Source organism: Panthera uncia, chromosome A2 (genome assembly GCF_023721935.1).
Source record: "Panthera uncia isolate 11264 chromosome A2, Puncia_PCG_1.0, whole genome shotgun sequence".
Lineage (NCBI taxonomy): Eukaryota > Metazoa > Chordata > Mammalia > Carnivora > Felidae > Panthera > Panthera uncia.
In genome coordinates, this window is record NC_064816.1 from 127846910 (window position 1) to 127873932 (window position 27023).

The 27023-nt window shown below is 35.8% G+C and overlaps 1 protein-coding gene across 1 annotated transcript in view; it reads left to right on the top strand.

Annotated features, from left to right (window-relative positions):
• FOXP2 (forkhead box P2) overlaps positions 1–27023 on the top strand; it is a 566168-nt gene that overhangs the window by 382421 nt on the left and 156724 nt on the right. Inside the window, exon 5 of the mRNA XM_049641717.1 lies at positions 26432–26521. Coding sequence (XP_049497674.1) covers positions 26432–26521 — 90 coding nt within the window. The remainder of the gene's footprint in view (positions 1–26431; positions 26522–27023) is intronic.

The window sequence follows — 27023 nt, forward strand, 5'->3', positions numbered from 1 at the left end:
CAGGCTCTGTGCTGACAGCTCAGAGTCTGGAGCCTGCTTCAGATTCTGTGTGTCCCTCTCTCTGTGCCCTTCCCGCTGCTTGTGCTCTGTCTCTGTCTCTCAAAAATAAATAAAAATGTTTAAAAAAATTTTAATAAAAAAATAAAATAACACAAATATTTTCTTAGTGAATAAACTAATATATTGACAAGAAAACCAAAATGGTTTTTGATTATTCACCCTAAGGAGACATAAACAATGAGGTTGAGCAAACTACCAGGTAATCAAGATTGGTTACACATACATGTAAGAACTTGGGCACACTTATACTATCTTGACCCAAATTTTCTGTCTTTGCATGTTGTTTTGTTTCTACTTTGTTTTTATGTTGGGATCCTTCTTACACATCCAATTTTTTTTTTCCATGACAAAAAAAAACTATCATTTAAACTAAGACAAAACATAAGACACAGAAATAGGAAATAAATCATGTATTAGTAATACCAAAATGTTAATTGTGAAAAACTTAATCATAAGTTACCAAGTTTTATTAATCACTTTTATGTCACCCCTTTTGAGATTTCTTTTCACCTGAAATATACTAATGATCAAGTATGTTTTCTCTTTTTTTAGAGACAGAGTCTCAAAGATGTTTAAATGTCAGTATTAACTATTACATAAAATATTCTGTGTTTATTGCCCTGGTTTAAGTATTTATAATATTATCTCAAATATCGTATGAGTTCAGAGTTCTTAGGACTCCACGACTGTTTAGATTACACTAGTGAGGTGCTCACTGATTAGCACTCACTAGGGATTCTTAAAATGTTGAAGAGATATGCAATCCATAAACTAAATTCATCATGGGATGGTATGTGTGATTGTTGTATGAGTATGTACCTGTGCAGGGAATCTTATGATTTTTTTTTTTTTTGTATTAGGCCTTTAACTGTTAAAAGGAGTGCCAGTCAATGATAAAAATATACTTTATAATGTCACACCTAACCATTTTTAATTACTACCCATCTCTGAAAATAAAAACTGTTGAATATATATAACACTATCAGTTTTTTGAAAAATAATAAAGTATTGTGAGGTGAGATTCTTACTGCCTGCCTTCAAAAAGAAACAAAAACAAACTTTGCATCAGCAATAAAGGAGCCTCATATTAGGCAAAATGGAAAATTTAGTAAAACTCCAATTGATGCTTTTCTTTCTAGGAGTCTAAAAATTTACTAATTTCCTCTTAAAGCTCTCTTTGTAAGTATAGGTAATGTTATCCTGAGTAATATTTTAATAGTGATGATTCATGTATTCATAATTGCAATGTATTTTACAGGATGCAATTTTATCATTGTATACATAGAGTGATAATACTTATTTTGACCCAAGACTAAAGTTGAACTGGATCTCAGCACTATAAATGTATTCCTCATCTCAAGGATAATAATGCTCTATTATTCATTTTCCAGATACTCTTATCAGTTAAGAATTGTATTCAGGGGCGCCTGGGTGGCTCAGTCGGTTAAGCGTCAGACTTCAGCTCAGGTCACGATCTCACGGTCCGTGAGTTCGAGCCCCGCGTAGGGCTCTGGGCTGATGGCTCAGAGCCTGGAGCCTGCTTCCGATTCTGTGTCTCCCTCTCTCTCTGCCCCTTCCCCGTTCATGCTCTGTCTCTCTCTGTCTTAAAAATAAATAAATAAATAAATAAATAAATAAATAAACGTTAAAAAATAAAAATTAAAAAGAATTGTATTCAGACACAAGTAAAAGTGATGTTAAAAACTAAGACATTAAAAAATGAGGGAAGTGATTTTTTACATAAAACTAAGAAGCCAGGAGGTTATCATTTGCTAACATTGACTCAATGGCTAAAAGATGTCACAGCTGAAGTTTTGGTAAGACTCTTAGCCTATCCCTTGTAATCACAAGATAGCGAGGACTGTGGTCCAGTATATGGAGGGAGAAGGGGTAGAACAAAGGGCAAAAGAATGCCTGTAACAGGACAGCAAATGTGTTTACTAAGTCTACTGCAGACTTTTGTTAATGTCTTATCTACTGGAACTATGTCCCATAGCCATCCCTAACTTCACAGAAGACAGTAATATAGTTTTCACTGGGACACATTCCCTTCTCTCATTCATATTTCTTTTAGTAATGAAAAAGGGGGCAATGTATATTGAATACACAACTAGATGGCGCTGTCACAGAAATGGCTATAACAACTCATTTCTCCTAAGTGCTGAGCATAACATTTAGTATTCATCTAACAAAACAGTAAGGACCTGCTATGTGCCAGAAACTGTTATAAATAAATTGTTAGAATTATTTTAAAAAGTATATTAAATAGGACATATTTCTCACCCTTGAGCACACACACATAGTTCATTAAATAATTAATTAAAAAAGGACATTTTTATTAAATAAAGTGTTGTTTTAAATATGGTAGATAGGAGATGGGCTAGGCATAACAAGGGAGAATTTCTTTCTGCTTGGAAAGGTCAGGAAACTCTTTGCAAAGAAAGTGAGACTCAAGCTTAGTCCTGAAAGATAAGCAGGGGTTTGATAATATGCAAAAGGAGGGTACTGCAAAAAGAAAAAACGATTTCCTGGCAGAAGGTTCTTGAGTCCAAAAGTGTAGAGTCAGTCATTCATTTAGCCATATTTGTTAGCACCCAACTGTGAGGTACAGTGAGCTACAAACTGGGGATACATGGATGAATAAAACTAACATGGACTGTGCTTACCTTCGTGGAATTTACGGCCCAGTCATATGAGAGTATGCAGCCTTTAAGAGCTTTGGATTAGCTGTCACACAGAATACCTGTGCAAAAAGAAAGCATTATAGAACCCAAGCAGTCTCCTTAAGGATAACGATTAGGGAGAGGTGAGGCTGTAAGAAGACCCCACCCTACCCTCCCTTTTAACCCTTTAATCCTGTTTTAGAAATGTGTGCCATTAGAGAGCTTTTTGTAGAGAATGACATAATCAATGAGTTCAATTTTCTAAGGTTAGAGAAACAGCAGTAAAAAGGATTGACTGGACTCAAGGCTTAAGAATAAAAATTGGATATTCAGATAGCAGATGATTCTAGTAGGTAGTCAAGAGGATAAGATGGAGACAATATTTGTGGTAATGAAAGGGAAATGGGTAAAAAAGAAAAAAACTTAGAAAGCAGCATTGACAAGGTGTGGGAATGGATGGAAGCTGAGTATAAAGGGATAAACCATATCTTTAAAACTCTGTGTGTGTGTGTGTGTGTGTGTGTGTGTGTGTGTGTGTGTAGTATAGGTTGGGGGACTGCCATTTGTCTTCCTCAAAATTGTGTGACTAAGATTTGAGAATAGGAAGGAGTTCACTTTTGTATCTGTTTGACTTTGTGATGCCTGTGGGACATCTCGGTGGAAACATTTTTTTCTCAATAGTTAGAAATACAGCTCTGAATCTATAAATATTAGCCAGTTTTATACTAAAGATAGAGAATTGGATGACTTTAGTATTATATGACAGCCAAAGCCTTGCTATTTTGAGCCATACTCATTCTTTTGAACCAATCTTTGTTAAGCAACTACTATATACAAGGTACATACTATTCTTAGCTGGAGATGTTCATCCACACATTCGGGCACACACATACACACAGGCTCACACACACACACACTGAAGTCTCTGCCTTTCTGGACTTTACATTCTAGGGAAGGAAATAGCCAGGAAGCAAATATATATTATAATGTACAGATAAATACTATAATGACAAAGAAAGTTGAAAGTTAATAGGATAGAATCACACCCGTTTAAATAGGTCAGTCAAAAAGACCTCTCTGATGAGAAACACTATAGCAGAGATATTAAGGAAGTAAAAGATGAAGGCTTGTATGTATGAGGGATTCTAAGCAGTGGGGACAATATGTACAATGACTTTGAGTTGGGAATGTGCTCTCTCTGTTTAAGGTTTAACAAGTAGTAGAATGAGCAAAGGGGACAGTGCAATGAAATTCAATCTGAGGGATAGCAATTGGCCAGTTTATATATAAATTTTATTCTAAGTAAGATAGAAATCCTTGGAGATCTTTAAAAGGAAAATTAACATGATGTGGTTTAAGATTTAAAAGGTATTTTGGCTTCTGTGTGCACAGTATATGGAAGGGGGTAAAAAGGAGAAACCAGAAACCAGATAGAGCAGGAAAAAAATGATGGAGGTTGTGCTAGGCTGGTAGCAAAGTCTGGAAGCATTCCAAAGATTTTTCTGATGGGTTGATGTGGGGGTTGATAAAGAGGAATCAAGGACGATTGCACCATTAAGGATTTGTCCAAATTGGTGACTTGAAAAAGAGCAACAGTTTTTTTGTTTGTTTGTTTGTTTGTTCCCTTGTTCGGTTGGTTGGTTTGGTTTATTTGGCTCTGATTTGTTTTGATTGTTTGTTTGTTTGTTTGGGAGTGTTTTCTTTGAGGGGGGGTGCTTGTTAATAAGAAGTTCAGTTGATGAATTGTTAAATTTCATATGCTTATTTCAGAGGCTAATGTTATGATCAAGGCAAATATAGAAATACACATCGAGTTCACGGGAGGCATAGGGACTGGAGCTATAAATCTACGAGTTGTCAGCATACAGATGGTATTTAGGGTCATGAATCTGAGTAAGGGCACCTGATGAATGAGAGAAGAGAAAGATGAGAATCAGAAGGAAGGGAGAGAAGACAGCCATAGACTTAACCACTAAGATTTGGAGGAGGTAGAAGACGTGCAGAGAAGGCTGAGAAGTAGCAGCCAATGTATAGAGTGACAAGGAAAAGGGAAGATGGATGAGAACTGGGAAAGATTGACATTTGAAAGATGAGCAGAAAAAGAGAAGCTCACATTCATTTTTGTCCACATCACCTTTCGTGGCTTGTAAGAAGTGAGATTCATATTGCCATGTCCTACTTTAACTTTCACATTTAGAGTATTCTGATGAGACCTGCTGAATGAGATGACCAAAAATTTCAGCTCGATGCGATTCAACTGTTCTGGTTATTGGTGAAGACATTGGGTTTTCATTTTTTATCACTGATTTGTTATTCTGTTTTTATGGCTAAATTCATAAAGGCCAGTGTCTTTTCCATCCAGTTAATCTCTCTATGGCTGTGCCGATTATTCAGCATTTGAAGCTCGGCAAAGAAAAGCCGAAGAAATGGGCTAGAAGTGGATGGCAAGTGAAAATAGGATGATAAGAAGAAGATAGGAACAAAAATTAGTTCAGACCTCACTTTTGCTTCTGTGAAAGGGCTCATTCTTCATATTCATGACTTACAAGGTTTATTTTATAATTTCAAACTTTTCCTCAAGTTAAGACTTTCCATAGACAAATGTATAATCTTTTGAACCAAATGGATATAAAGATAGAATAAAGAGCACTTTAAAAAATACATACTGACATGTCTCTATGTCTCTTGGTACAAACTGGTTGTGTGCTGTGCAGTGAAAAAAGATATGAATCAAAGAAGGAATCCTGCAACAGAAAGCTTTTGCATCAATGAGTATGTGGGGAGGGGGGAGAAGGAATAAATTCAGTGGAGAACCAAAGACCAGCCAGATCTTTAGAGGAGAATTTATCAGACAACTTGCCTTAGGACATGTACTGGAATGCAGTAGAGGAGAAAAACTTCAGGGGTTGATGGCTAGACAGTTACGCTACGAAATAAAAATTTGTTCTTACTAATGGTACATTAAATTCATAATTCATTAGTAACTTTAAAGAAGAATATTCCACTGTGGTGTTTCTAACTAACTTTTGCTTACATTATTTTCTCATGAAAGCCAACTATCCTTTTCTAAATATGTGAGGTTATGTTTAATTACTAAAATTTTATGATGCATAATCATTTACTTTGTATTTGTTATATTTTTTTATCATTATTCCTATAAGTTTTCAGGAATATAGCATAAAATACTACTTTTTCTCCCCACCAAAAAAAAAAAAAAAAACCTTTCCAAACAACAAGGTGTAAATGGAAAACTAGTATAATAAATTACAGTTAAACGCTCACTGTATTGTTATTTTTATTAATTTATCAGCTAGAAATTGTTATAACTTAAGAGTCTGATTTTGTTTGAGTATAATCTGAGTGTTCTTTTCTTTTTCAGTATAAATTGTCACTGGCTTCACACCATGTTCTGGTGCCTGTTTATGGGCTTTTCCAATTTACATTATTGCAAGACCTTTTCAAGTGAACAGAAAGGCACAGGCCTTCATGTAAGAGAAGTGTGTTTATGAATGCTTTCATTAACTAAGATGTACTAACAGGCTGTCCCCAACTTACTAATAGGTTTTGTTGCACACAACCAGCTCTGAGCTCGTTGTTTAGAGAAAGGAATTCCTGTTCCCATAGAAACAGTGTTGTATATGATCCCATGCCAACTCTCAAAAGCTTTTTTTTACCATAATGTAACTAAAATAATACTAATAGAGTCTGAATCCTTTCGCCTGAGTCCAGATCTCTGATGCCCTCTGGACCTGACAATAGAAGAGTCAGATAGAAGTGGCTCCATACAACAATTCCCATGGAAGCACAGGGAGAAGTTTCTCAAAGCATGAATGAGGAGAGCGGGCCAAAGGCTTGCTCTACCCACTAATAGGGTTCTCCAGGGAGCTGGAGTGGATAAGGAATAGGGTTTTGAAGTAGGGATGTTATCTGCTGGGAACTAAATGGAGAATAAAGTAATCTGAATTATTTACAAGTCTTAATTTTATTTTTATTGTACACCTTCAAAATTGGTGATATAGTAAGAAAAATAGAAGAGAAATTGGAATGCTTAGAGTCAAATTAATATTATTGGTGACCTTGGTAGATTACTTAACTTGTCTAGGCCTACTTCCATACTACGACATGAAGGGGTTTAATGAAACATTTTCAAAGTCCTTTTTTTTTTTTTTTTTAAGCTATAAATTGTTTGATTCTGTCATAGCAGTGTCAGTAATGAGTAAAATATAGTGGAAATGGAACCAATGAATGGTTGGGGATATCTTCTCATTTCCCATGCACTGTGTAATGCATTACATCATTATAATGAATAATAATGGTAGTAATAGTAATAAACATGACACGGTTACTAAGATTATCAACATTTTACCTAGTAGAGCAGTAGTCCTCAGCCTTGGCTAATCATCAGAGTCACTGAGGGAGCTTTCAAAAAACTGACATTCTCAGATCCCACCTCAAACTTAATCAAATGAGAATCTTCAAGACTGGAGCCCAAGAATTTCTTTTTGTAAAATAGCTTCCTGTGTGATTCTGATGAATGAATGGGTAGAGAACCATTATAGATGTCCTTAGTGAATTAAAATAAAAATTTAGCATGATTTGCGGTTTTCGTAACAAAATTTTTGTATAAAGTGTTTGTTTCTCATTAGTTTTCTCAATGTTTCTGAAGTCCAATTTAAATATAAATCTGCAGAGCAAGCCATTTCTTCTTAAAGGTAAATTTCAGCTAAAAGTCCTAAATCTCAGAATCTGATATAATAGAGTTTTGTTGTTGTTTTACTTTTTAAAAGTTTATTTGTTTATTTTTGGAGACAGAGAGAGAAAAAGAGAGAGAGAGAAAGAACAAGCCAGGGAGAGGCAAAAAGAGAGGGAGAGAGAATCCCAAGTGGACCCCCTGCTGTCAGCACAGAGTGCATCACTGGGGTGGACCCCATGAACTGTGAGATCATGACCTGAGCTGAAACCAAGAGTCAAACGCTCAACCTACTGAGCCTCCCTGGCGCCCCAGAGTTTCCTTGTTTAAATGTTCATTGGAAATATTCAGTGTTAAATTACCTTTTCTTGTAGATTGCCAACAAAGGGCATATAGCAAATGACAAACTATTTCCTATTTTAAAGCAAAATAAGGCTCAAATTGCTAAGATTTATTTCTAATAGGTGAAAATACTTGTGACATTGTGGTCACACCTGAGTATAAATTTTATCATATTAACTGGACTTTAAAAACACTTCCAGGGAGGCACCTGCGTGGCTCAGTTAAATGACCCAGTCTTGATGTCGGCTCAGATCATGATCTCATGGTATGGAAGTTCGAGTCCCACATTGGTCTCTATGCCGATGGTGTGGAACCTGCATGGAATTCTATCTCTCCTTCTCTCTACCCCTCACGTGCTTGTGCTCTATCAAAATATTAAAAAAAAAAAAAAAAGCACTTCCAGGCAAACCATGGAAAGAACCTCTATTGTTTTGTATGTTTATATGTATTGTTTTTTTCTTTTTCATAATAGTGTATCTAGAACTACAAAATAAATTTAAATATGTATTTTGAAGCATAATCATTTCAATTTTAATATAAAGGATTAATGTTTTATGTAACATTTGTAAATTAACTGTGCATTGGATAATATTCTGTAAGATTTGTGAAATTTAAATGTTTTTATTTTCCTTGTATACGAATTATCTTTTATATATTTTTCTCAAATAGTAATCGATTGACTTAGCAGAAATGATGCATGGCAGTGAAATATTACACAGATACCACAGTGTAATAAAGGTAGTTTTCCAAGGGTTGCTTATGACAGCAGCGTCATTTTAACTCAAAGAGTTCGTATGAAATTGTGAGGGACTGAGAATTTTTAGAATTTATCACTTCATTAGTTTCTTGATACCATTCTTAAATAGCCATTAAAAACAAAAGAAACTTTAAAAATGTTCTACTGCTCTTTGTCACTGTTTCCAGTCACTGTCACTCTTCCTACTTTGTTCTATGCTTCTGTTCTACCCACGGTTCTTCCCCGGTGCCTATTATCTAAATCACCTTTGGGGCACCTTTTTATTTCACAGAAGGGTGACTGTCCTTTGGATAGGTGTGTTCAAGGTGTCCTTTACAGTATCCTCTACATTACATGTCTCATCCCCATGTTTCCAACGCACATTAAACATGACAAAGCTGAGACCTTTAAAACAGTTCTTAATAAAAGAAGAGCAGGGAGGTGGCACCACCATAGAGGCTCAAATCGCAAGGGTCTAATTTGGTGTTGGCAGGGTGAGATGTTGACAGGATCCTCTTTTTTTTTTTTTTTTTTTTTTTTTTCACAGCTATTTCCATGGCTGTGGAATCACAAGGAAGGTCCTGAGTGTGTATTTTGGATTTGTCCTCAAATTTCAGAATGCCTCATTTGTGTATACCAGTGCCCCAGCTGTTGCAGACTTTGTAATGAATTAGTGTTGGACTCAGAAATTGAGTTTCTGCCAGAGGATTCTGGCAGTGAACATTCTCCTATAACAACAGACGGATGATAGCAGTGGAAATGCCAGGGGACTTCACAATAGCATGTCTCAGGATTCAGTGTAATGGCTTAACTTCAACATAAAGATGATCAGAGCAAGCACAGCTTATTGTTCCTCTCTGGTGAGTGGTCTGTTAGGTGCCAGTTATGTAAATGAAGATAATTACAAGAGAGTGCCAAAATGTGTCCTCCATGAGAAAGTGTGCAGTTCTTAAATAGATCATTCTGCAATCATAAGAAGCCTTTGCGGGGGGCAACAAAATCCCCCTTCTATGAGAGGCTTAATATCTTTTGAGACATTGGGAGAAGAGTGCCATTTTGAGCAGAGGCCGATTGGGATTTCTCCAAGATTGCAAAGCATCTTCCCAGTGTGACCCTCAGAAATAAAGTTTTAATTTCCAGTTTAACTATCCATCTTTCAATAAGCATTCTTTCATATGCTTCCTTTCTGATTACAAGCCCAAATGATTAATTTAAAGAGGAGAAACATTAAATTGGAAAGCATTTTTCTTAAAAATGTATGGTTAAACAGCTTATTCCTTTGGGCAGAAGCCTCATATGTTAAAAAACGGAAGCCACTTTTGAAAGGAACTTTAGCACACTTTCTGTCACAGGATAAAGTAACTAGGTCCTTATCAATCCTGTTGGTCATTTGCTTTTTAAAAGTTTTGTCTCTTACCTTCCAAAAAAACTGCTTCTGGAATACAATGACATTACTTTTTATAATCCAAAATAGAATCCTCCTTCTTAATTACCAGCCACATGGAGTTCATCCTATGTAGAATTTTTATATTTTTTAATGAAGAGTTCTTCCTCACACTATTTTCAAGTGCCATAGTGTGGATAATTAGTTTTAAAGGCAGAACACGACCAATGAAGTTTAGTGACCTCTGTCATAATGCAACACAATAATAATAAATTTTTTTTAAAAGACTAAAAGCAGCACCATCAAGTAATTGTTTCCTTTTTGGTGATTAAATTGCACACTCTGGGAGGGCAGGAACATTGCCTGTCTTGCCCACATTTTCATCTCTAGGATCTAACAAAGAGTAAGGGCTTTAAAAAAATGTTAGTTGAAATGAAACATGGTTCAGCCGAAAGAAAGAAAGAAAGAAAGAAAGAAAGAAAGAAAGAAAGATCCTGCCCTTTGCAACAACAGGGATGGACCTTGAGGAGATTATGCTAAGTGGAGTAAGTCAGACAGAGACAGACAAATATTGCATGACTTCACTTATATGTGGAACCTAAAGAAAATAAAAACAGCCAAACTCGTAGGAAAAGAGATCTGATTACTAAAGGCCGGGGGAGTGGGAGAATTGGATGAAGTTGATCAAAAAGTTCAAATTTTGTTGGAAAGTTGTAAAGAGAGTAAATCCTAAGGGCTGTCATACCAAGGAGAAAAACTGTTTCTTTCTTTCTTTCCTTCCTTTTTTCCGTCATTTCCTTCCTTTTTTCCTCCTTCCTTCCTTCCTTCCTTCCTTCCTTCCTTCCTTCCTATCTATCGACCTATCCATCTATCTATATGAGGTGATGTTATCTGAACTTACTGTGATAATCGTTTTCCAATATATGCAACTCAAGTCATTTTGCTGTATGGTTTAAACTTGCACAGTGCTGTATGTCAATTATAGCTCAAAAAACTGGGGGAAAATATTAGGTGAATGAGTGATGTATCTACTGCAATGGCTTATCCAATTCACTAATTTTAAGTGAGAATAGAAAAATACCTACATTTATACAGATGTATTTTTTAAAAAAATCAGTTCCTAATAGGGAAGGAAAGCAAATTGAAATGAAATATTTTTGCCTGTTTGTAAAAAAGACTCAAAAGGAGTGAAAACGCCCAGTATTTTTGAGTAGTGTGGAATAGGCAATCTCATACACTGGTGGGATTACAAATGGATGCAGTCATTCTGGGGAAGTGTTATGGGAACGTGTGCCAAAACGCAATATCTGAATATGACTTGGCCCCAAAATTAAACTTTTGAAAGATAATTGCAAGGCTGAATTATGAGGAAATTCATTGCAATGTTACTTAAAACTGCAAAACTTGGTAAATATCTATTGGAAGAGAATTATGTTAAATATAGAAGAGTTTTCTAAGAATTGAAACTAATGTGTGCTTTGGTGAATTTGAATTTTTTTCATTTTTAATTCAAAGTAACTGTACTGTCTATGCCTAAATAAGTTATTCTTTCGCATAGAGTACTTCTTTAGGCATACTTGGATATAAATAAATATTAAAAGGTTTTAATAAAATTGTAAATTTTGTTCACAGGTGAATCTGGAGAAGTGTGAAAAATACTTGCATTTTTATGCGAGCAAATTCTTAAACTGAATAACAACAATACTCAGTTATTTTTCTAGACCCATGTCTAAAATCATTGAAAGACTCTAATTGAAGAAAATGAAGTAAAGCTTTTCTGACAATCAGTAGTAAGTTTTGGATTATGACTTTAAAAAAATAATGGAGTTAATACATCGTGAAAAAGTCATGGCTAAAAAATTTTAATGTAACTCGATAAAGGGAAAGAAGTCTTATGTATGTTAAAAAAGTGATAACCAATCAATATTTTTGAATTAACATACTATATAGAATCACTGGATGTTAAGAAGGAGAGATATTTTCTAAAAATGAGGCAAAAGAAATAGTACATGATTATATTTATCATACATAATGAATAATGTTATGGTGATGCATTTCAAATAAATAAATAAATAAATAAATAAATAAATAAAAAGAAAATAAGCCCAGCCACATTAAATTACATTGTTTCAAAAAAAAAATTCATTGTCATGGTAGATCACTAGTGTATCCTCCAGAGTCATCAATGTGCAGGTCTGAGGAGCATCTCCCAAGTACCAGGCATGATGACTATTCCTAGAGGGAATGCTCAGTTTCTTCCTTTATTTATTTTTAAAGTTTACTTATCTTGAGTGAGAGAGAGAGTGGGCATGAGAGTGGGTGAGGGGCAGCAGGAGAGAGAGAGAGAGTCCCAAGCAGGCTCTGCACTAACAGTGCGAGGACTTGGGGCTCGAATCCGTAACCCATGAGATCATGACCTGAGCCAAAATCGAGTCTGACCCTTTACAGCTGGAGCCACCCAGGCACCCCAGTTTCTTCCTTTAGTGTACGAGTTGCATGTCAGCTCTCTGGAACCAGCTAAACTTGTGTTTTACAAGTTTAGAAATGTCTAAAGAAACATATTTTTCAGTTAAGTATCTTTTGAGTCACTAGGTGTCAGCGCCTGTGCTGCACATTCTTGGGGACATGATTCTTTAGAAACACTTCTAGCCCTTAGGGAGCTTTCAGTACTAGACCCTAAGTGTAAGTGAATGTATTCACCTACCAACTAGGAGTGTCAGGATGACTTGAGTTTTGGTGGGTTTTTTGTTGTTGTTTTGTTTTTTAATGTTTGTTTATTTATTTTGAGAGAGTAAGAGAGAGAACAAGCGGAGCTTGGGTTTTTTTTTAACAGAAATATAATTTGTGCTAATGTAGGATGCACAGACTTGTTCCCTGGGTTTGGATTTTATGTATCTTCAAAAAGTGGGCCACCCCAGACTGGGCTGGGAAAGTATCTCTTCCAAAGTATCTCTTCAAGCATGACTCGGGGCTTGTGGCTGAGCCTCTCCCTGCAGCCACTAGGCAGCAAACCACCCTGGAGCCCTCTCCCCAAGCCATGGACCAAATGGAAACAATAAAGCATTTTGCATCAAAAAAATAATGAAGTGAAGTGAAGTGAAATGAAATGAAATGATATAAAATAAAAAACATAAAATAAAATAAAAATATAAATAAAGTGGGCTACCAACCGAAGTTTGCTAGAAAAACTGGTGACAAAGGGACAAACAGTTGTTCTCTCCCAACCGTGCTAGTCTTCAGTCTCATTGTGGTAATGGGGATAAGCTGGAGAGTGAAAACAAAATAGGAGAGGAATAATCACCTTTAGGAACTATATTTCTTATCAAGACATTTCCTATAAACAAAGAACCTTTCTGGGCCCTCCTGTCTTCTGCCTCTTCATCTCTTGGTTTCTACCAAGGGGCACTATTTTCTAAGTGGATATTATAATTTTTTATTTACATATTTATTTTCTAAGAACCCTATTACAGATAACTCAATATAAGAAATGATTAAATTTTTTAATGTTTTTTATTTTTGAGAGAGAGAGAGAACAAGCAAGCACACGAGTGTGTGAGGGGCAGAGAGAAGAGGGCGCCAGGATCCCAAGCAGGCTCTGTGCTGACAGCAGAGAGCCTCAAGGGGGGCTTGACCTCACAAACCATGAGATCATGACCTGAACCAAAGTCAGATGCTTAACTGACTGAGCCACCCAGGAGCCACCAAATTTTTTTTGCCTCCCCTTGGTGCCACGCAGGGTCATAAATTTTTTTTTTTTATGTTTATTTATTTTTGAAAGAGAGAGACAGAGCATGAACAGGGGAGGGGCAGAGAGAGGGGGAGTCACAGAATTGGAAGCAGGCTCCAGGCTTTGAGCTGTCAGCACAGAGCCTGATGCAGGGCTCGAACCCACAAACTGTGAGCCGAACCTGAGCCGCACTCGGATGCTTAACCAACTGAGCCATGCAGGCACCCCAGAAATGATTTTTAAATCAGAAAAATATTTTAACATTCTTGATAGAATTAAATTTTAAAAACTCAGCACTTAAAAAAGATTTTTAGGGCAAAAACACAGAAGACTCCATAAAAATTAAATAAAAACGTCGTTATTGATATACTAAGGTGATGCTTTTTACCACCATCAGTTTGCATTGTATTCAAAAGAATACCTGTATGGACCTTATATGGTTAACTACTACAATTTGCCACTGTATATGCTAAAGATAATGTAACCTAAACTCTGTGATTGCTGGAACACAAAATGGAAATACCCTGTGTTCTTCTTTTAGGGGAGTTTGTCCAAGATCTCTAAAATCTAATCTTAGGGAATTTGTTTCAAACTGAATTACACAGGCATATATGTGCTTCATAATTTACACTGTGAAACAACATAGCCTAAAAACACAAAATACTCACTGTGACTTTAGTAGAAATGTATTCCTACTTTCATTCATTCAGTCACTATTTTTTTAATGCTTGCAGTGCTTAATCACCAATTAGTTGTCGATGACTGGCATTTCTTCTCTTCTGAATTTTAGGTCTTGCTCTTTAGATTCCCCTATAGGACTAGTAAATTGTAAAGTGCTTGGGGAGAAGGAATTTATTCAGGTTTCATTACTGGAGGGAAACTTGGAATGGTACTGGAATTAGAACTTGGAATTTCTGAGCCCTCTTTTGCAACTCTGTCATTTTGTTTCTAAGAACACTCTGATTTTAGCTTGAAGGGCTTTCCTTTAGAGGTTCTCAACCCAGTGCCTGCACTTGAACTAATCAAGGCCTCTCCCTTCCTAAATGGTTTTGCACTCACTATCTCTTCCTCCTCTGGGACTGGCTTAGTTAGCTTCTGGGTTAAGTAGGCAGAGGCTCTCCGCCTCAAGGCTCTTTCCTTTAGATCTCCTGTAGCATTGCCTCCCCTTGGTGCCACGCAGGGTCATAATCTTTGCCTCAGGGTTCCTGGCTACCAATCCTTATCCTTGCTGAGGGGAGGGTGAATAGAGAGCCAAGAGTTTTGCATTTTTCTCATCTCTGTGTCAATTGCAGGAAGCTAGAATATGAACTCTAACAAACTTTACCTCTGCTTTTTTTGGTCTGGCTTTTCCAAAAACTGGTGCACTTACTTTTCCTTTGGAGTGGTCCACCCCACCCTTATGCTATGCCTTTGTAGCCACATAAGCTTTCCTTCCCACAGGAAAGCAGCCCAAGCCCCCAAGTCACTCCCCTGACTCACCTGTAGAATATGGCTACAGGTGACGTCGTTATTCATTAGGACTAAAGAAAGATTTCCACTGATGAAATAAATAGAATTCACCTTTAAATGAAAAACTCAATATAAATAAATCCCTGTATCTTGGCAACATATTCTGAAATACTTTTGTGACTAGGATTGCCAAATATAGCAAGTAAAAATACAAATAGTTTCCAATTAAACTGGGCACCCTCTATTTTATCTGACAACCCTACTTCTAAATCTATCAGAACATGGTACATATTATTTAATGCCTATTAGCAGATGCTATTGTTTTGTGCCTGGTTGTGACAAAAGATGAATATCAAAATATTTTCATCTTTAATATTGGGTTTTTGTTTGTAACCACCATCATAAAATAAGTGTCTAATAACTTCAAAGACGCTGTCTTTTTAGGATAGTGGATTGCCTTTAGTATATAAGCTTGTTTGTCTAGCTCTCATGATAAGTAAGGAAAAAGAAAACATGAATAGGATCTTAGAATTCTTTACGCTTGTTCTAGTTGACACAGCTAGCGACGTTGTTAATGACTCAGAATGTATTTTGTTCTCTTTATGCCCAGTTTTTGCCTTTTTTTTTTTATCAAATAAAAGTCTCTTTAATGATCTACTCTTCCTTACCACTCCTTGTGGAAAGGGCATTAGCTTCAAAGTCAGCCAGATAGTTGTTCAGATCTCTTACGCCACTTCAAGGATATGTGAAACAGCTTGAACATATAACCTACCTACTCTGAGCTTCAGTTTACACTTCTATAATAAAGGAGGGTGTCTCCAGGATGAAATGAGATAGCATGTGCGAGGATTTAGAATGATAGCTGGCATATAATGAGCACTTACCGAGCATTAATTCTCCTTTTTTTCTTCCTTTTTGTCTTTGCTGAATCCCCACAGCCACTTTCTGTACCTCTTAATGGCATGCAGCACATTTGTGCATTGCGGGGTGGTTATATTGAATATATTTTTCATCTTTCCTTTACCATATTAAAAGATCCCTGAGGGCAGGTGATCCCATAGCGGTGGTGATGTGGGTCTGCGAGAAGACAGGGGTGTAGCTCACCAGTATATTTGTAAAGTTATAAACCATTTCAGACTCAGCAGAGATTAAAATACAACTTTGCAAAATATGATAGGACACGAAGCTGTTCAGATATTTTTCCTACCCGATGGGACATTTTTCTACTGAATAGATTGCAGAGAAGTCAATAAATATTGAGGTAAATTTTCAGGAATTACCATATGCCAGGCCTGGATAGTTTAAATGCACATACCTGTTTAGCAGTCCTTATAAAGCTAAAAATCAGTCGTCAGTCTCCACTGCATGGAACCTAACCTATGTGCTTACACATAGAAGAACTGGGGGCGCCTGGGTGGCTTGTCGGTTAAGCGTCCTACTTCAGCTCAGGTCATGATCTCACGGTCCGTGAGTTCGAGCCCCGCGTCGGGCTCTGTGCTGACAGCTCAGAGCCTGGAGCCTGTTTCAGATTCTGTGTCTCCCTCTCTCTCTGACCCTCCCCTGTTCATGCTCTGTCTCTCTCTGTCTCAAAAATAAATAAAAACGTTAAAAAAATTAAAAAAAAACTATTTTAAGAACTGATATCCACTGTAGGAATTATATAAGTTCAAAAGTTTCACTTGAAATAATATTACTTTATACTTTAGCTTTTAAAATACTTCCAAATACATTTTCTTCTCTGATTTCACAAATCAGGTAAATATTAATAGCACTTAATGGACAAGAAAATTAATGCTTGCTGTGATCAAGTAGTCCAAGTTCATCAACTAATAAAAGGCGAAAGAATGTCTTCTGAAATCTAGTCGATACCATTACATCATATTTTCTCTTCTAGTTACAAAGAGGAGCTTTTGAAAAGTCAGCTATGCCAATAGTAGCAGTGTCACAGACATATTTTATTTTGCTGTCTTTTCAAAACTAAAGACAACCAGTCCTCAGAATGCACAATAACATAGCATATATTGTAAGTGACTCTTTCGCTTATACCTGATATAATTGGAGATGCCAGGCCCCTTGGCCAGGTTAAAAGTATAAAAAGACTCTGAGTAGTGATGATCCCAAATTAGAGCAGTGGGAAAGTAAGTAGTTCTTTATTTAGTTATGGAGGCAACATTTCAGAAGACCTCCGTATATCTGTATGTCATCAGTGTCTGAGGAAGTACATTTCATACTCTAACATTTTAAATGCCAGTTTTTACTCTACTAGCTGTATTTCTCAGAACAATGAGAGAAAAGCTTTCTCAGTTTTGTTTCCTCAGCAGTTCCAATCTTTCTCTCATTCTCAGTCAATTCCTTATTGTCTGAATTAATTGAGACTATTCAGTGTGAACTCTTTCCTCTTCCTACCTCTGCCTGGCAAAGTCACCTGTCCTCCCTTGTCTTCAAATTGTCTCTGAGGATGATGTATTTCTTCTCCCCACGAGGCTGTCACCTGCTCCCGCTCCTTGACTTAGGCCTCTTCACATCCCCTCCAGTGACTTCCTCCTTTCTCCTTACTACAGCGTCTGTTTCTTCCCGTTAGCTTATTAGCAAACTGTCTTTAAGACAAACAACAAACACACACAACCTCTCAAACTATAGTTCTTTTTTATTTTGGTCTTTGCAGAACTATCAAAAGAATTGTTTGCACTTGTAGCCATGGTTTTCCCCTATAATTCTCTGCAGTCTAATTTCTACTTCAATGCTCAATGGGAACAGCTCTCTGATAGGTCCCATGCAAATTATCAAATCAACAAGAACTTTCATTAATCCTTAGCCTCTTTGAGTTTTTGGTATATGAGAACCCATTCATCTTCTCCCTCTACAATTCCTTTTTTCCCCCTATTCTCTATTTTTCCCAGCTTTGCTGCGATATAATTAACATCACAAATCTTTTATTTAAATATATAACATTTTTAATGGGATGTAATTTACATACCATAAAATTTATCCTTTTTAATGATACATTTCAGTAGATATTAGTATATTCACAAGTTTGTGCAACCATCACCACTATCTAATTCCAGAATATTTTCTCCCCCCTCCTAAAAAGAAACCCCATACTCATTAGCAGTCACTGTGTATTATCCCATCCTTCCAGCCCCTGGCAACCACAAATCAACATTGTCTCTACAGTTTTGCCTATTCTGAACATTTCATATAAATTAATCATACAAGATGTGGTCTTTGTGGCTGTGTTCTTTCACTTAGCCTATTTTCAGGGTTCACCCACATTATAGAATGTATCAATACTTCATTCCCTATTATGGCTGAGTAATATTCCATTATATGGATAGACCACATTTTGTTTATCCATTCATCAGTTGATGGACATTTAGGTTGTTTCTACCTTTTGGTTATTAGCAGTAACACTGCTGTGAAAATCCATGTTCAACTGTTTGTGTGGACATACGTCTTCATTTTTCTTGGGAATATATATAGCAGTGGAATTAGTGAGTCATATGGTTATTCTATGTTCAGCATTTTCCAGAAGTCTTTTTGACTTCTACTGTGCACTCCTCAACACTCATTGTCTTTCTTTTTCACTATCTCATCTATAAACAAAATGCAAATATTCCTTAAGATTGGGTCTTCCCCCCTCTTTACTGTTTACTAGCAATCTAATTTTCTCCCTTTATTCTAAATGCTATCTAATCTCTTGCTTTGGGGAATCTGTTTTCAGCCTGGTCACTCTGAACCTAGAGCTCTGTATTGATATATCCTAAAATCTTCTGATTATTCTGCCATCAGGTAAACAGCATAATCTCTCCAAAGCCTGTGTTTTGTAATCTGATTTCCCCCTTTCCAAGAGTGGAATAGCTATTCTCCCAGTTACCCTGGACTTAAAATTTTGAAGTCATCATTTACTCCTTCCCAGAAGCCTTTACTCCATGCCCAGTTACTAAGTCCTGCAATTTTACTTTGACAGTACTTCTTGTGATTCTCATGTTTAATTAAATTAGTTCTTATTATCTTGTGTTTGGAAAGTCACACATACCTCTTTAACTGGTCTTTCTCCCTCACATCTTTATCTTGCCTCCACTTCTCATCTCCTCACTTCTCATCTGCCCTTTGCAACATGACCTCAATATTGTTCTGGGCCAAGCTTAGCTCATCATTTGCAATTCAGCAACATTTGCCATTACCTGCTAAATAATATCAAGATTATTTTAGCCACTGATTGTTTAGTTACATTCATTAATTAGCTCCAACCAACCTTCCCATGATGTTGAACTAGTTCCTAAACTAAGAACGTACTTTATCCAAGATTACTTATCTTCTTTTCACTGTGTGTGATCCCACATATTCTTTGCCTCTACTTAGTGTGGCCATGTTCTGTCATCCTTGCAAGATGAACTATTTTTCACATAAGTTCACCCCAATTTTGTATCCCCATAAAAAGGTATCTGAGCTCCCCAGCTGAAGATGATCTCTTCAACGTATGAACCCCTGCATTGTTTTAAAAACATTTTTGATGACCTTTTGACTTGAAACCAAATCCTTCTTGTTAGACACGAAGCTCTTTGAAAGTAAAAACAATGTCACATCACCCACCCCCCACCTCCAGAAGTGTGCAGTGCTTTTAGTGCTTTGCTTGATACATGGAGCATACTTGCAAAAAAAATTTATAATGACAAGTAATTTTTGATGGATTTTATTCTTACAAATATTTTCCCAAATTCTACCTCTTTTGTAGTTTTATTATTAAATTACAGAGGAAGTCTAGAATACAGGATTCAAATAATAGTTTATTTTCAGATATACTATAATTTAGTAGCGTGTATTTTCAGTTAATATCTAGTATGCAAGTTGAAATTATAAAAATGTGGCAGTAATAAGTCTTGAGTCCATGTCCAAACTAAAGATGGTATGGGCCTCATATTGAGAAAAAACAAAATAAAACAGGGGCACCTGGGTGGCTCAGTTAGTTAAGCATCCGTCTTCATTTCAGCTCAGGTCATGATCTTGCAATTCACAAGTTCTAGCCCCGTGTCAGGCTCTGTGCTGACAGCTCAGAGCCTAAGAGCCTGCTTTGGACTCTGTGTCTCCCCCTCTCTCTGCCCCTCCCCCACTTGAGCTGTCTCTCTCAAAAATAAACATTAAAAAAAATTAAAGCAACCAAAGTGTTGTATGTGAGAAATAAAAAGTAAATCCGAAGAATGTTTGAAAAAATAATAAAATATTTCATAGTAGAAGAGAAATAACTGAATGTGCATAAACCATTGCAGTTCCTGGAACATGTACCATAATAAAGAGATACTGTAAAAATATTAATTTTAACAATTTTAATAAAATTAGTTCCAATTCATCTTTACCTTTCATACTTGGGAGTTTTGCAGTTGGATGGAATTCCTTAATATGTGAACAGGAATTTTATTGAACACTGCTGTAGATTATATTAATGTTCTTTATGTGTTCCATTAGCAATTCATTATCATTAGCAACTAAATAATAAATAAAATAGAAATCTGAATAACAGACTACTTAGTATCATTTACTGTAGCCTCTGGAAGGCCAGCTCTAAGGAAGAGAACCTGTTCATCCCATTGAACTGAGTATATGATACTAGACCTGAAAAAACAGCAACAACAACAAAAGCCTGTCTTAGCCATAACTTGCCATGAATTCACAGGCTTATTTTATGGAAAGGTTTCTGAGCTTATCTGGGAGTTTGGAGCCATATTGGAAGATACTGAATATTGGGTTTGGATCTGAACCTTGAGGACTTCCTTAGAAGTCATGTGAGGGTGACTTGAGAATCTAGGCCATCACACATCCCATGCCTCAATTTTCTTTCCTTTGGATCTACATATGAATACCGAGCCCAGACAGCCTGACGTTAGATTAGTAAACAGGATGCTTTATTACTAATAATTCACTCTTATTATACTACCATGAAATAAATGATCTTAGCTTCTCACTTTAACTTCCATAGTAGCCCACACTATGAACACCATATACCTACACATTTATTTTTTAACTTTATGTGAAGTATACTGTAAAATAAAAATAACAATTATTTTTAAAATTTTTTTGGTAATTAGCTCTTTTTTCCCAACAAACTTAGTCTAATTATGTATCATCCATGATAAAATGAGAGGTCAATAGCTACAGATGCATAATTTCACTCTGATAGATTGCTGTTTGAAAATAGGATATGACAATTAGATGATTAATTTTCTTCTATTAAATAGCATTACAAGACTTCAGATTACATTTATCAGTATATTCCCTTTAGTGAGAACATAATGCGAGGAAAGGCCAAACAGAATAGGAATTCACATCCTTTGTGGAAGCTCCGAGTATGCTTTTTATCAACCACACTTGTGAAAATAATTAGACAATGAAATTCTGTTTGAAAACTTATTTCACGTTCAGTTTTCAAAGTAACATGTTAAAGACGTCATATGTTAAAGGTTAAAGCATGTGAGTATGAGGAGCAAAATTTTGAATGTCCTGCTGGCATTTTTTTTTTTTTTTTTTTTTGGTTCTGGTTATCTGCAAAGTATACACCCCTTGTCAGTATAACTAGGGAGTGCCTGTGTAAACATTCTTGTTTTGCCTGTTCCACATAATCGTTTCTTGTATCATATTTCTTCTGACCTCGCTATCTGAAACCAATTACAGGAGATCCATTTGGGCTGCATCTATTTTCATAAGAAGCCTAGGCAGCAGTGTTTTTCTCAGAGATGAATATCAACATCAAATATGCTTCTGAGTGCTTTGTTATTTATGTTTCAGAGAGATTTTGTAGCCTTCAGCTCTCAAGAATGTGTCATGCTGTGCTGTTTATACATTGAAGATATTAATGGGTGTAGATGCCATTTTTCATTTTAATGTCTCAAATGCAACAGGCTGATAGGTTAAGCATTCCTATTTTTATAGGGAGAGATATGAGTGATGTCTGTTTTCTCCCAAAATATACATATATTTACTTTGAAAAAAAGAAGTTATTTATTAACCTTAGAATGCTCAACATTTTTGGTTTCACTGGGTGTTTCTGAGCTATTCTCAAACAATTTTACTCCTCGTGAACGTTTTCAGGGTTTTTCAAGATATTGATCTGACAGGTTATAAAGCTTTTTTACTCTTAATTCTCATTAAAGTCACTGTCCATATATGAGATTCATAGGTAGCATAAAATTACTACTGTTGTGGAGGGGTGATAACTTGAACTTCTGTTTTTCTTACAGATTTTTAGTTTATTTGAAATTAAACAGTAGCTATTAGGAATGCTGTTTTCAGTAAGTATTTTTTTAAAGTTTTTATTTAAATTCCATTTAGTTAACATACAATGTAATATGCGTTGTGGAGTCAGATGCACTGAATTCTGAAAAACTTGTGCATTCCCACACCTCTGCAGCCTAACAAAAATACATCTTTAATCTGTTGTAAAAATTTTTATTCATTTTTCAAAATATTTTAATTTAATCTGATTCTAATTTTTAAAATGTCCTATCTTAATTTTCTTTCACTTTACTAAAATTAGATAACTTCATTAAGTAAAGTGCACTATTAATTCAAAACAAATGTGTTTTTGGAAACTAGATATGGTTTGGCTGTCTTAGAAACCTCTTTCTTATTGTTCACTAGAATCACACTCAGTCATTATTAAAGGAGATTCTGTAAACATCTCTTGTCTTTGCTCTAATTTTTTTTTTTTTTTCAGAGCAGAGGGTGATCATATAAATCCTAAATAGCTCATAGAACTTAATGAATGGCCCTGGAATTTATCTTTTCTATTTACCAATTGAAGTGGACAAGTGATTTTCAAATTAATATTTTATGTAATTTGACACCTAACACCTTATATTGATGAAAGTATTTTATCTCATAATCTTTCATCTTTTGGGTAGCTACAAAATAAATTACTAAGATGAACCAAATATCTGTGAGCAATTGTTTATTAAAATTCAGTCCTAAAATGATATCCAGAATGCTGGGAATAAAAATGTCATGTGATGCCTGCAGTTAGAATGCAAACTGCCAGAGATGCCTGCTTAGGATAAGTTTTAAATCATTCCTGATATCTTAGAGTTATTTTTTGTCCTCCTGACTTTTATGTTTGCTACAGCAGTCTCTACTGCTACTAAAAGAATGTTGGAATAGGCAAATGTTTTTTTTTTTTTAATTAATTTATTTTTTTATTTTAGAGAGGAGGGGAGAGGGGCTCTTTTTCATAAGAATTTGTACTGAAAGATGATCCTGGACTATTAAAAAGAAAACTTTTTTTAACATTTATTTTTGAGAGAGAGAGAAAGAGCACAAGTAGGGGAGGGGCAGAGAGAGAGGGAGACACAGAAGTGGAAGCAGACTCCAGGCAGGCTCTGTCAGCGCAGAGCTGATGCGGGGCTTGAACCCATGAGCCATGAGATCATGACCTAAGGCAAAGTCAGACGCTTAACGAACTCAGCCACCAGGCACCCCCGATCCTGGACTATTTTAAAGATAACTCTCAATGTGCATGGAAACCAAGGTACTTTAAAAGTTTAGCCAGCTGTCTGTGGTATTCTACTATTACTATTACTCCTGTAAAAACATGCACATGTACACGTATGCTTTTGTCCAGGGAATTTTCATGTGCTGCAATTCCAATAAATCTAATTTTCTAGTATCTTTCTATAGCCACTGGGTGTTGCATATTCCATTGGGTTTCTTGTGTGGGTTGAGCTGAATGAGTATCATGCAGGGTGGTGACATGAATAGGGCCCTAAGCTTGGAAGACAGCTTAGAAGTTCAAGCTTGAACTTTTGACCAAACGATGCTACTGCTTTGTGACTTTAATCAAGTTATTGTCATGTTGGTGCTTCAGTCACTTGTCTGGAAATTGTGAAAGCTAAGCTAAACAATGTGTAAGACTTATGTCCAGCTCTAGAATTGTTCAGTTTATTTGTAATAACTGGTCAAATGATCAGAGGGTTCCAAGAGTTTAGAGTTCCATCAGGTATCGGTCGAGGATATCCAAGTCAAGGATGGCAGGAACACTCAGCAATAAAAACAATCTGTGTTCCGTGGTAGTTGTTCCATTCAAACATTTACAAATTCAAATGTAAAAAGATTATATTGTAGTTTTTCTTTTAGGTTTGGATAAATGAATATGCTCTCTTTATAGGTAAAAATCACTCATTATGGTGCCATATGTGCTCCTTTACTCCAGCTTTACTCATTGCCATCTAATGGTTTCTTTGATGGAACAGAGAGAGACAACATGGCACACTGGAATGCACTCTGGCCTGGAAGCGGGAGACCTTGAACAAAACACTTGATAACTCTAGGCCTCATTTTCTCATTTGTTAAACTGAGGGCATCAGTGTACATGATTTCTATGATTGCTTTTAGTCCCAGCCGTCCATGATTACAAGATTCACAACTATGTTCATCAGAATCCTTTAAGAATAATAAATGGCTACAGAATTAAATATAAACTCAATAAGTCTGTGTGTACACAAAAGGGGAAAAACAGTTATATGAAAAAGATGAGGCAAAATTTGTGTGGACTGTGGCAACAAAGGCAAAAATAGTTGATGGATTTTTTTTTTCTTTTCTTGAGAGTCTCACATAGACACAGCCTAAGTCACACTATGGTAATTTCCACTTGCACAATATCATTTGGAGTTATTTTATAAATTGTGATTTAAAAAGTGAAGCTGTATCATTTAGAATGTTAAATGAAATCTTTTAAACTAAGTTTTGTGATAAAGTATTTGGGGACTTTTTTACTTGGTCTTTTATTTGTCAAACTTCACTTCACATGAAATTGCCTGAGTTCACTGGAATGTGCCATCCTTAGAAACATCGAGGTAGTAATTACTTGAAAAATTGAAAAAACAAAAGATTGCTGCTCTGAGTGAGTGTGTCTCCAAATGTAAAAAGTGTGCTTTACAAACTATGCCAGATCCTGCTCCGGGAAGACAAATCAGCGTTGTTAGGGGAGGGTGCTATAGTGCCTTCAGTTTGTTTACTTTGGTTTCTATGTCTGCCTGCCTTCTCAGAAAACTTGCTTGGAGCCAGACTGTAGCAGCCCTCTCTCTGTCTTTTCATAATTGATCAGGGGATGACTGCCTTCCCCGAGGGTTAAGACGTGGCAACTTTTTCTGTTTGCTCAGCATCTCAATGCAGTAGTTCAAACATTGTTCACACCAGCTGGCAGTGTAATGCCATATGCACATCTTGTCAAAGCAACTGTTGTCATGGATACTAGAAACTCTCTTAAAAACCAGATCATTGATTCCAATCAAAATTGTACTTTTTATCAGCTTAGAATCTCAATTATGATAGTAGAATATTGATCTAAAATATTCTCCCATCATGAAAAATTTACCTTGTATTCCAAAACAATGAAGAACAGAGTAGGGCAATGATTTATTTTAGTTTTATGTGTTGAGAAATTTCATCATTAGTGTTCATTAAACTCAGTTATTGAGAGAAAAAAGGAGTTTGCAAAGTAGAGGCTCTTAAAAAGTTTTTTTCCCTTAATTTATACTGCTACCCTAAAAGCATCTCAATATGTATTTTTTTATGACATTCGTTTTTATATAAGTTTATATAGTGTATCACCAAACTGCCCCTCCTCCTGTAAATGAAATGCTTAATTTCTTATGTTAAGTTTTGTTTTCCTGAATGGGAAAAAAAAAACATAAAAATAAATGAAAACATCTTCTATTTTGATTGGTATTCTGTCACACATAGAAACAAACCTGATTGGTTGAGTGGTAATTTCTTTGTTCTCTGATTTTGCTAAGAATGCAAATGAAAACCACTCAATTTTATTTGGCATTAAAACTGCACTTTATTTTGTCAAAGGAGAGGTTTCCCCTTGAATTGTAAGTACAAAAAAAGTGTTTTTAATCTTTGGTGAAAATCCTTATTAATTCACTTTCAAGATAATCTGATGTTGATTTGTCAAATTTAATTACAGCTTCCGGTAACACTTGAAGTCTACTGCTTTTGCTTCAAAATTGTAATATGAAAATGCAAATTGAATGATAATTTAAAAGGGAGTGGGCATTTTAGTTGAACACTCAAAGACAAGTTCCTTGTGGAAATGAGGTTATTGATGCAGTTTATGATTTTTTCCTCTTTAAGCACTTTAAACAAATTAACTTTATTTCCTGCAGGATTCCATGTATCTCCATGACTTTAAGTAAAGTTGTGTATGTGTTATATGTGGAATTTTTGTTTCACATTAGAAGATATTTAATAATTCTCTCTAGAAGGGAGGATGGGAAAGGAGCTGTCATACATTGAAGCCTTTTACTATTAACCAAGGAATAGCCAATTATTGATAATCAATTTACCATTCAGCAAAGTATTTAGATATTGCTCCCTTTTTTACTTTTAGGCTCTCCAAGCAGCTAGACAACTTCTCTTACAGCAGCAAACAAGTGGATTGAAATCTCCTAAGAGCAGTGATAAACAGAGACCACTGCAGGTTAGTAAAGCATTCTTGTCCTTGAGATCTTATTTTAAAAGATGTTCATAATGATAACAAATGTGCAGACCCAGTTGTATACATTCAGAAAATTATTACATTTGCATGTGTTGATAATTTTAATTCAAAAGGAGAGCCCATTTTACTTTTTGGAAAGAGAAAAATATTTTCTATTTCCATAGATTTCAAAAGTGTACAAGGCCACTTATTGCAAAAATTGTATAGAAACCACATTTGGTATACGTAGGCATAAGAAGTTTTGTATAAAACTCCCTTGTGGGATTTTAACAGAATTTTATTCACAAGTTAAAATAAAATGTGAAATTTCTTCTCCAAAAGCAAAGCCATAGTAAGATGGTGTGGAAAGAGACAAAGCAGTCTTAGACAACCTCCGCAGTTGTATCCAAGTGACAAATGCAGAAAACCTCCAAGGTTGCCAGAAAAACTGTTTGAGTTTGCCAAGAAGTTATTGCTGTTGCTACAGTTATAAAAACACATTCTG